The following is a 12,818-nucleotide window of genomic DNA, read 5'->3' as shown; positions in this document are numbered from 1 at the left end:
ATTCCTTATGAAGTTTCTTTTGGTGCTGTAACCCACATCACTTCTTTCGTGACAGTAAACTCCTGCCGCACATTCAAACCATTGGTCTCTTACAAGGTCATTTAATTTATATGGCATGTTGGTTGTTAAGTCAGAATCAGTGATGATGAGGAATCTATAACATATTTGACATATTAGGGTCGACCTTGGTCCGCCTTTAGCTTTCCTTCGGATAAAACACTGAAATAAGATACCGTGAAGTTGTCGATATTTCTTTGTCAGCGATAAGGATAGCTATAAAGCTGACCATCAAACAATGGTAGTTTATTGAAATAAACAGATAACGTATTTTTGAACTCCGAACCAATCTTCAAAAGCTTAATTCATATTCGTTATCAGCATCCTATAATTAATAAGATTTTGTTAGTTTTGTCTCTGAATTTTGTTTCTGTTGACCACTGTAATGATCATGATATATTTACTACAAACAAATACAATCTCTGAGGTTACCAAAGTCACGGCCTTCATCATTCACATATCCCTGCTGCCTGGATTCTACACTCAAACACGTTTTGGCTCAGAGTTTTCTATTGCCAATATTTTCTTGAGAAACTCTCTTGTGAAATTAGTATGGTGTCAGTAGTGTGTGATTTCCTTAAAAACACTTTATCTTTGGGAAGATCCCAAAACAAAATGTCAATTGTAGTGAGGTCTGGTAACCCATATGTTGACCATCACTATCTTGCAGTATTGTAACCGTCGATTTATGTCACCATGCAATAATTCATGAAGCAATTTTTACCGATACGTTTTGAAACCGAAACCTTGCATCACTTAGCACAAAGACTTACGAAAATATCAAATTCAATATAAACTCTTCTCCTTGATTTTTTGGACTCTGTACAAATACCTGCGCAACTAACTAATCATTGTCCTGTGTTGTAGCACTTACTGGCCGACCGCTCTTTAGCACGTTGCAGACAGAGCCAATTTCATCAAATCAATGTGAAATCTGTATAAACCTACTTTAGTTGCTTCTGTGTATGAAATTTTGTTGATTATTTAGTACGTTTGCAGAAGTTCTGTCTTCCAGTATTGTTTGAATGAAAACGTCCGTTGGTAGATGGTTAAATTACTAGCCATCAGTATCTAAACATAATGAAATTTTAAAAATGATATATATAATAAGTATAATACAAAGGTGTTCTCTTGATAGGAAAGTTTTGTTTCTTGATAATGAAATTAGATTATAGTGAACATAATTTAATGAAATGTCGTCTTTCTTGATATTTAAACTTAATTTCTAGAACATCATTTCTAGTCAAAATCCATTTTCACGCACTTCTTTCAATAACGCACCAGTCCTTCTATGGCGTCGCGATAAAGAGGCTTGCAGCCGAAGTAAACCTATGGTTGTACCTAACGTTGGACGTCCTCATTCTCTGAGTAGTTCGTGCTTTTTAGGAAGTCCTTATGTTTTCGAGTCCTGTTAAGAACATCATCCGAACAGAAGTCGTCCTATAATACAGTGCTCATTCAAACAGTTTTTGCTAAATGTTGTATTTGTTCGTTGATGTAAACACTTCCTAACGCTTATTTATATCATCCATTTCGGAAAGGAATGACAACAATTTTTGTTCCAGTGCTGACTTTACCATAGAGAACAAAAGGATATCAACATTAATAGTGATTATGTTGCTAATAGTCTGAAGTCGTCGAGAAACTAAACTAGAATATTAATTGTGTCCTAATCTGTTGTGTATGAAACACAGTCTAACAGGGGAGTGCCAGCGAATATGCATCGTGCTATGAAGTGAGCTTGCACGTTGTCACAGAGTAAGAATGCCATAGTTTGGGTTTTTCTTTGCAGAATATCTACGTCTCGTAATCGTGACATTTTGCATGTAAATAAATGCAGCTAATTCTTATATAACAAAATGAATCTCTGTGTATTGTCCTTTTTTCAGCGACAAAAGGAAATGAATCTTGGAAGACTTTGTAGTATTACAACAGCTGACGTCTGTAATTTCAGTATACGAAACCCCTTTAAATCAATTAACAAACTGATATTATTGTCATAATAAATTAAACTAGGAGTGATACGATTCGTTGTCGTATGCATGAGGCTACGGAATCAAGCATGGTGTATTTAATTTAATACGACTGGAATAACCTATGAAACTAGCAAGAGCTCCGATATCGAAATATATTTGGTAAATAACTATTATGTATTTAACATTGCTCTGCAATCTTAATTTCACCTATAAATGGATAAAACTATATGTTTCCACCATAACGTGTGCTACAAATTTCAAAGTGAAATAACTTAGTCAGTGGTGCCCACCCCCCCTTATGTCTATGACGCACCCCCCCCAATTGTCTATCCGTAGGTGTTCTTCCATGAAAAAAATCTTCTTTTCGATTAATTTTACCCCCCTCATCAAACATATTTATATAGATTTTAACCCCCACAAATATTTCAATGACGCAGTTTGCGTCATAGCCCCCCCTTGTGGGCACCTCTGACTTAGTAATTTAGAAACTATTTTAGGATTTGGGTCAGAGCTTAGCTTATCTAAAATTTGTAACATCGTGTATTAAGACAAGTGAAGGAAGAATTTTAAAAATTTGTTAGGATAAAAAAATTAGATAATCAATTTATTTTGGATATTTGGGACATCACACCACAAGTTATCGGAATTCGAATCGACTTAATGATAAAAGTCTACTAAATCGTAATTGTGCAGAACCTTAACCATTATCACTTTCTAACATTGTAAATACTCACCGTAAATAAATGTTATACTCACCGATATGTTAGCTTTCATGATCTCCAATCAATCTTTTTTCACTATGCGATCTTAATTCCAACTCCCGGGTTTGCTTTTCGTAGTCTACCACCACAACCCCTTTCAGGAATTCAGGTGTTTCCTGATTGTTGGGTAGAGCTTAACTTATGTCTCCTTATGGAATGCCTTACTTTGTTATTTCCGTATAGAAAAACTTCTTGTAACTGTTGTATGATGCCCACGTTATCTGTTTTTATTTTTCTAAACAAATATGTTGAATATTGCTTCCTTGTCCTAAACAAAACAATTTACGAATACATGTTAGGGTTTTGAGAATTTTGTAATATTACTTTCTAATATAGGACATTTAGAAACATGGATACAAACTTGTAATGTAATAATTCATTATTAGATCTCTAATTATTTCACACTTGGTATTCGATTGCTTGTTATGCGATTTATTTTAAGTTATCCACTTGTGATACCGCTTCGAAAATAAGATATATGTTTCTCATAATAATGAAAGGAATAGTGAAGTTAAGAAATTGGAAGAACACAGGAGCTCAAGGAAGAAGACGCCCACGGCGTGTATCCATTTTAAATCCTATTTTCGCTAAGCTGTGGTAAAACCTGCAACCTTACTCAATTATGAACATTCAATATAGAACCAGAAAGTAGCAGATTTATAATTAACGAATTTGACCAATTGTTTTAATCAGAGCTAGTATATTTCTATCAGACGGTGGATCCATATGAGAAACAGTTTCTGGAGGTCTCTTACAGAAATCAACCAAAATGATGACTTTTTTTTAGATTAGAGCCACACAATTCAGCTAAGCGAAATGGCTAAAAAAAGCTAAGGGAAATGGTGTTAGTAATTAACAAAATGGTGGAGTGAGGGAAGTGAGAGGAAATCTAAGTACCCTGAGAAAACTGACTTACACGATGTTTGTCCACAACAAGTTTTAATGGCAGAGGCTGGGATCGAAGGGGCGTATCATACACCAGGCGTGAACTCTCTTCTACTATCTATTGACACATTGGGAACTACCCAGGTGTGCCAAACTCAATTGTACATTGGTTTAGAGTGATGTTGGGGAACAATAAAGGATAATTGGCTACAATATAAAGAAATGTCCAATATAATGAAGAAACGGAAAATAAGTAACTAGACATAATTGTTGTAACTGTGTATAAAAATAAATGCACAAGAAAAGAAAAGTCCTACTACCTTAAAAATGTTCATCCAGCATTTGAAGAATGATTGCAATCAATGATTGTCGATGAAGAAATTTCAGATTCCATCTTCGTTTCTGATTATACTTGTAATTAAGTAAATTACAATGCATGCATTGAGTAAGAAATGCTACTGTCCTACTACACAAACAAATCTAAGGGTTACGCTTTTTATGAGATAATATCTGAAATATGGGAATGGTAGAAGTTCTTTGGTAGTGAAAGAAAACTGCAGCGACAAGTACTGCAATTCACATTTCACAGCAAGTTCCAGATATAGCGAACTGACGGATATGTTCTTAAATGAACGTGGTGTCACCTAATTGACTACATGTCGTACGTAATGTAAAGCATACAGTTTAATTGTGTAGAAAATACTGTTGATAGAAAGAAGGTTGTGAATGACAGTATATGAGATAGAGCGTTGCTTCACATTGAGAACCAATCATGAATATTGGTACAAATCTGCAGCTAAGTATTCTGAAGGAAGTCGTCCTGAGTCTTAAAACAAATATTTCGTGCAGGTTTTAGTTGTAAATAATGCATTAACATTTTTCCTGATGAATAAAGTATTATGTACAGTGATGTAACTTCTTTTAGAAATATTGTAGCATAAATTGTTCAGATGAAGGGATAATGATGTAAACTTATACGTAGAATAATTACAACTTCTGTCCAGTAAATAACTGTTTCATGTATCATTATCAGTGCGTGTTCAGTTAGTGTCTACAATATAAATGCCTCAAACAACCTAACAGGTGCAAGTACTTCTGGTAGCATGTGGTAACTCGTGGAGTCTATGATGGTAAGTGATGAAGAGTTACCATCTTTGAGAAAGACGAGGAATGCTGTTTGAAAAGGGAGAGATCAACCACACATATGAGAAATAACATATTTTAACAAACAAAGAAGAATTCCCTTGAAAAAAGTTTCTAAAAGTGAGTGCAATGATGTATCATGCGCCGGCAGGAATTGTATTATAAGTAACGTAAAAATGACTATTCTCTTGTCTTGCTTGAATTCGAGATCGCTTAGGAATAAAGCATGCGAGTTTTTCGCTAACATTTCGTCAAATAACTAGGATATCGTAGCAATAACAGAGATTTGACTATCTTGCCATTATTCTTGTTCTGAATATTTTGAGAACAGATATCTAGTGTACAGTAAAGATAAGGACTGTAATAAAAGTGGTATAACTAGAGACAGAGGTGGTGTTACTATCAGCCGAAAACCTGGAAGTCACTCAAGTAGCTGTTACTGATCAGATCCCAGAGAACATTTTCGTGAAGACAATGATTAATTAATTTTTAATGTTTTTTTATTTTATATTTTATTGTGCATTTTGAACCAGTCTAAGATCTTTCGTTATACTAGTATTTTTTTTTACTTCTGTCGAAAGCAACTGTATAATAAATAGCACCATTTTCCTTGTGACTAATACAAATGTACCTGAATAATATTGTGGAAATTTAGATTTTTTATAATCAACCAATAAATCCCAAAGTCTCCATCATTTTATTTTATATCATAACATGGAATCTATCACTTGTAAGGAAAACACACCTATTAATTGAAGAGTTTGATAAATACTACATCTTGTGGTTTAGGCCATGAATAATAATCATATGGCCCAATTATGAATATTACAGCTACTAGATACCGGTTCCAATCCTGCTGAAGACATTATTATTTTTACAAATTGATTGTGAAGACTCAAAGAGTGACTTCTCATAATAAGTAGGCAATCCATAAGAATGTATAAAAAACACCTGTTGCACGTGGGAGGAATTACGAATGGTGGTTGTAAAAGGACAAATAAAGTCTACTGGGTTTAGCAAGATAGCTTAGGAAACGTCTGAGATATAAAGTATACACTTTATATCTCACTATAAAGAGATGAGATATATATATATGAGAGATGAGATATAAAGTATACACTATGCCATTTCATAAGCAAGGTAGTAGCTGAGTATTCTGTGATGTATCGTTATCGTACTGGACTTCAACTGGAAAATCTAAGTTCCATTTCCCCACCAGGTAATAACGTTTCCGCAAAAACTAATTGTTACAAACAGAGGCCTATCTGTAGTTGGAGAACATACAAGGAATCACTAGCGAGAATGTCAGTAAAGAGTCTTTGCGTTTTTACCACTCAGTGCAATGATCGGTAGCTTTCATATTTAAATTCGCCTCTCTGTGTATATATATGAAAACACTGCGAATACAACCCTTTTGTTATCCCTATTATCACATTCACTAAATCGTATATATATACAAATACAAAGTCTAGTTTTGCGCCTTTCCCAACGTATAACCGAATAACGTTTCTCTGACTAGTCCTAGTTCAAACAGAAGCGTGCTGTAAATGACTTGACTCAAATTGACCGTTCGATCCAGTCTGTAAAATCTAATTAATCCGCAATTTAGACGTCGTCTTCATAGTGCTCTAGAGATAACAGTTGCAGTCCTGGTCACTTTGAACAACATTCTCCACAAAATTTGATATGGAAAGTGATATAACTATTGAAATCGTTCTAAAGGACATTAAATGTCATGCAACTTTTAGAGGAAAAATTTTGTCATATCCTTTCCCATTTAGCCGGTAGAGGCGTTGTTGCAGACTTGAATCTGACTACCCATAGCAGGCCTTTATCTCAGCAAATAATACACATAGAGCCGTCAAACAAACAATTGAACTACCAAAGCATATGTATAGAATGCAATAAATATAACACCGTCACCATTGGCGTATTGTGAATATCTCCAACGGTGGTCATCTGCAAAATTTGACGTGAAAACAGGGGTTGGTTGTGCGTCCATTGAAAGAAGCGCAAAATGGGAGAAACGTCGACAGGAAACACGTGTTCATATTTCTTCCTCTGTGGCAGCAACACGGTCGCATTACTAGATGAAAGTCAGATGGTGCGAAGGTGTCCCCAGTCACACCATGCGAATGCCGGAGGGTACGTGCAAACCATACCCTCTGATTAACCTCTGCAATGAGTTGAAGTGGTCCGTGTACTGGACAAGGTGTCGTACATTGAGTGTTACTACCCCTGTGCATTACAACCTCGTGACGGGACGAATACGAAACATCCACTAGCAGTGAAACCACTTTGATTGTGTTGATGTTCGAGTGATTGTAGTAGGAAGTGTCGGTAGTAAATAACATTCATGCGGTATACGAATTTGGAGGCATTCCAAATGCTCATGATTTTATTGGAATGGCGGGGAAATTATAGGGCTGCAGCTCGATTATACGCTGAACGCTATCCACAGCGACAAGCTATTTTCCACAATCTGCTGCTGAGATTAGCAGCACGATTGCGTCAGACAGGGAACGTGCGTGGACGCTATGGTGTCCGGAGAACAATCATTCAAAATGAAGACGTTGCCATTGATGTACTTGCCGCTATTGCAATTGCTATTGCAGCGAGTAAATCCTCATGTATGTTCGCGGCAGATCGCACGACATCGTGGTATCAGTCAAGTTTGTGTCCTGTGTATCGTGGGAAAATCACATTTTCACCCGTACCACCTCTCTCTGAATCAAGAACTAACTGATGCGGAGTATAATTTACGTCTTCTGTTGTGCAGCTGGGTGGTCAATCGCGTGAGAATCAATGCACATTACTGTGCAGCGGAGAATTCTCACTGGATGATAGAAGTCAATCGGCAACGCCCAGAGCGCATTAATGTGTGGAGTGGCATTGTAGGGACTTAGGTCATTGGGTCATAGTTTTTTGCTAGTCATTTAACAGGTGCAATGTTTCGTTATTTCTTGTGACACCATCTACAGCCGCTATTGGAAAACGCACCGCTCCATATACGTCAGACGCTGTGGTTTCAATTGGATGGCTGTCCAGTCCATAATGCTGCCATGTGTAGGGTAGAGCTAAATGTTCTATTTCTGCAACGCTGGATCGGAAGAGGTTCTAATCCAGAGTTTCCTCCGAGATTGTCCGACCTTACTTGTATGGACTATTTTTCTGGGGTCGAATTAACGATCATATGTATGTCAACCGACCAACTACAATTCGCAACATGCAAGACGGCAGCACAACTGCATTCCGGGCCATCAACGTAGCCGAGTTGGAAGCCGTTGCTCACAATTACGTACAGCGAGTAAACCGCGGTATTGCTGCTCTGGTACATCACTTTGGACATTTGGGAAAGCCAGAGGGCGTCGACTACACTCCGCAGCAGGTAAGTTGATTCTTTAGCTCTTTACTTACCTTTCTCCAATAACTTGATTGCAACACCTCAGCTTTCTGTCCCCATGTTTTGTTCCATGTTTTGGTAACAGCACATTCGGTTCGTCTTTCTTCGTTGCAACCAATAGTTTCTTGTTCAGTTTTGTTATAGCATCGTACATTGTCCCTCATCATAGTTCTCCCCATCCACTGCGCTTCTGTCTCAGTCATAAGTTAAACAATCTTCAAATATTGCGTGCGTCATTAGTTCCCTATTTAGAGCTTCATTCAACAGCAGAAAATGTACCTCTGCTTACTGTTACAGTATGTACCCTCCCCCAGTCGTGTTCTGTTGCAGACGCCATTGTTGTCGCTACTTACATAGTGTGTTTCTGTGTGTGTACAATTGCACGTCCCGTTTGTTTCAGGCCAGTATTTACCCTTCCCTTTGGTTTCGTATGCCGAAACCGTCACATAATATCACTTTGACCTCGTATAGAGGAAGAAATATGCTGTTATACAGGAAGAAATCAGACAACGCGTTTCCTCTCGACGTTTCTCCCATTGTGCGCTTGTTTCAATGGAGGCAAAACCAACCCCTGTTTCCATGTCAAATTCTGCAGATGACTCCCGTTGGAGATATTCACTTTAACGCCACTGGTGTCGCTACTATTGTTATTGACGTCTACGTATCCGATTTGGTAGTTCAATTGTTTGTTTGGCGGCTCTATGTGCATTATTCACGGAGAAAAAGGGCTGCTGTGTGTAGTGAGATACAAGTCTGCAACGACGCCATTACCAGCTAAATGGGAAAGGATATGACAAAGTTTTTCCTCTAAAAGTTGCTTGACATTTAAAGTCCTTCCGAGCGATTCCAAGAGTTATACAGTACAATCCCTCAAATCAGAACCCCGGAAATCCTAAAACCCGGCAAATCCGAACACGTTCTCAGGAAAAAAATTAACTACAGCTGGAAAATGAAAAAAATCACACAAATTTAGTTTTTTTAAAAAGGTTTTAACATTTTTATTCTTAATGCTTATTCAAAAAGTTGTAAAATACAGTTAAGTTTAGATAATAGGAAATAGTTTACGTCTACTTCCGTATTTCAAAAAATCCAAAACGATGATATCATTTTAGGTTAACTGGATTACGATTCACACGAAAAATTACAACACAAGATTAAACAAAGACTGATTTTTGACTTGAAGTCAGTTCTCTTTAACTGTCGAAGATTAGAAAATAAGTACGTAATATTATTTCCCTGGTAATCCGAACCCTCCGAAATACGAACAGGCTTCAGCCCCAATTAGTTCGGATTTGAGGGGTTGTACTGTACCACTTTCCATGCCAAAATTTTGAATTTGACCCCCGTTCGAGGTATTCACGAGACGCCACTGGTCTCTCTACTATTTTTATTGCATTTCACACATACGATTTTGTAATGGATTTTTTTGTTTGAATGCTCTACGTGCAGTATTAACTGCGATATAGGCCCGGTACCTACTTAATGAATCGCCCTATATATATATATATATCAAAAAATTGTGTAGCTAGCAAACAAGGGTCCAGTTTACAGGATAAAATATACCACATCACCACTAGCACTAGACAAGCTTTTTAATGAAGACGACATTTGAAATCGGTTCTGCAGTTTTTGTATATGTCTTATATTTAATGAATCGAAAAATGACGCTCCCAGTGCTCAAGATCTCATCTTCCGCGTTAAAATATAGTGTAACTTCAGTGGCATTTGACATGCTTTTCAATAGCGAAAAAATTTTGGATTCGTTTCAGATGTTCCTGAAAATTTCTTATATATAATAAATTGATATAACATGCTCCCAGCACATAAGAGCCCATTTTTCGGGATAAAATAAAGTGTATCGTAATCTGCATTTAATGATCTTCTTAGTGGTGAGGAAATTTTTAGAACCTGCCCAGAAGATTGTGAAAGCTCATGATATAAGCACGCGGGTTCACGGTTTCTAAAGTGATATCACTAAAGTAAGTTGATCACTTACATCTTGACGGATCCAGTTCGGAGGCATGTGTCTTTCGTTACCCTCGATACTTCATGTTATCACGTTATGTTTACTCCATCTACTTTCTGTGAAAGGATATCACACACATGGGTTATAAGAAAGATGAAGAGAGAGAGAGAGAGAGAGAGAGAGAGAGAGAGAGAGAGAGAGAAAGAGACAAAAATCATGGACCACGTGCGCTGGCCAGACTTTTAATGGACTCTTGCTGATTCCTCCAATAAAACTATTAAAAAGCAGTTTCACGCAGCTAAGCAAGGCTTATCAGCCGTTCTACTGGTTGCCCTAATATCGATACATAAACTAGTTGTCTGCGTTATTCGCATATATTTTCTGACCGGAACGGCACAAGCGGAAATTACGAGAAACAAAACATTATACTTTTTTTCATATTTCGTGTGAACTACCAGTTGAATTATTTCAGGTTACGCTTTGTTGATAATTTGGAACATGATGAGTTTGAAGACTAGAGTTTAAATTGACGACCTATACCTTTACTGTAGACAAGCGATGGCTGCGGTCAGAAGTATAAAGATTACGAAAGGCATGGAAAATAATATGGTATATTATACGGTGGTTATAAAAGGGGTGGATGCCACTTTAAATATACATAGTATTTTTTAATTATAAATTCCTAGAAGGATGACTGGTTGTATATATATATCTGTTCTATATCTGTTGTAACGCATTAAAATATATCAATATCATTTACACACACACACACACACACACACACATATATATATATATATATATATATATATATATATATATATATATATATATATATATATATGTCTGTGTGTGTGTATGTGTGTGTATGTAAATGATATTGATATATTTTAATGCGTTACAACAGATATACAACGTTCATGATGTATTAATTGCTTTGATTATTTCAAAGCACTCAGAAATTAAAAAGTATGTATATGTATCGGTGTTTGTATATACAATGCATCTAGTTAAATGTTATCCATAACGTTCCTGGTAGTCATGAACTCAAATTCTCCTAAATACGTATTACTGCTTCACATTTCTTTCAGAAACAAATCAAGTATTTTGGATGTGGTTGTAGGAACTCCAGTGATCTCTTCTCCAGACGTGGAGTCAATTAACATACTAAAAACAATAACACATGAAGGGTACGACAAAGACTTATACGATAATGACCTTGGTCTTGTAATATTGGAAAAAAATATTAAATATAGTGAATTGATACACCCAATATGTATCGCAATGCACGGTAAGTTACTCAAGTTAAATAATTTATAAACTAACCATAATTGAACATATATCTTGAAACCTATGTGTACATTTTGGAAATTGACAGTGGTATGTGAGGACATTAAAAATGTTCAAAAAAGGAAATAAAAGAAATAAAATACGTAACTCCAGAGTAAAACTTAATATCTAAATTTTGGTCGTAACTTCATTTTAGAATAGTTCTGTGGTCAAAAAGTATCCTTAAAGAAACATGTTGGGTAAACAAAGCCTAGGCTTCGTCTTGAGTAAATCATCCTAAAACATGCTGAAGTAAGGGAACATATTGTGCCGTATCTCCATTCGGATAGTTCAATGTGCAAAGGAATAATATTTGATTGTTATTATTTTAGGTAAATTTCACCTCTTAGACTTTATCTGAAGTATGAATCAGTATTTCTAAAATTATATCAGAACATTGTTGGTAACTTTCACATGGGGTTAGGATTGCTGCATATTATGTATGTTGTTTTTTTCTCTCGGAGGCTATTTAACTTTATTTAATTCCCTTGTGCTCTGAACGCCAAACATCTACTTTGAGCCTCCTAGCTATCCTGTGTATGTGCCAACATTTAATTCTTCACACACATATAAGGCATGTACAGAATGAAGTTGAAATGCAATAAAAATTACTGTACAATAATTTTATGTCAACACTTCTCCAAGTCGTGTGTTCATTTGCAGATAATAAAACGTATTAGTAATTAGTGGAAAAATAGAGTGAAGTAAAACGTACATTGTAAGAATAAATAACATACTGTTCTGAAATCCGACTTGTAGATTATAAATTTTAACTCAGTAACTGTCTGTTCGTCAACGGTGATCAACGTGTCAAAAAGTGAGAATAATATCACACATAATCCCAGATAAACTATATACATTTGATCATCAGTGAAGCATAGTTGAACATGTGTTGTTTTATTGAAAATATTTTTTCTCAGTGAATATCGAGTCATAAATAAAGGAACTATTACAAGTTTATGCGACAACCCATAATGAAGAAATTAATACAAATGTGTAGGAGGACAGAACTTTATGAGGTGCGAAATAGGTAACAGAACCAGTTTAGGTCTTGTTTTCATTTAAGGTAGAAATAATGGCCACCGGTGTGGAAACATATTACAGGAAGAACTAGTTACAACGTTAATGAATAAAATTAGAAGGAGCTAGTGAATACAATTAGAACGTTACAAACAAGTAACATGCTGTATATAATAAGTGAAGTATATGTAACAAGTTGTATATATTTCATAAGTACAAGCCTTGTAGTCGTTACAACTTTCTGAGAAATGTAAAAGAAAAGAACTGCAAAAATATAT

General features: G+C 36.0%; 1 protein-coding gene across 1 annotated transcript in view; it reads left to right on the top strand.

The window, feature by feature from the left end:
- LOC145685399 (serine protease 55-like) overlaps positions 1-12,818 on the top strand; it is a 233,772-nt gene that overhangs the window by 160,899 nt on the left and 60,055 nt on the right. The window contains exon 4 of the mRNA XM_081757793.1: positions 11,283-11,482. Within this exon, the coding sequence (XP_081613919.1) occupies positions 11,283-11,482 (200 nt within the window). The remainder of the gene's footprint in view (positions 1-11,282; positions 11,483-12,818) is intronic.

Source organism: Thermobia domestica, chromosome 5 (genome assembly GCF_964235325.1).
Source record: "Thermobia domestica chromosome 5, izTheDome1.hap1.1, whole genome shotgun sequence".
Taxonomy (NCBI): domain Eukaryota; kingdom Metazoa; phylum Arthropoda; class Insecta; order Zygentoma; family Lepismatidae; genus Thermobia; species Thermobia domestica.
Note: the sequence above shows the minus strand (reverse complement) of the source record. Positions and strands in the feature narration are given on the sequence as shown.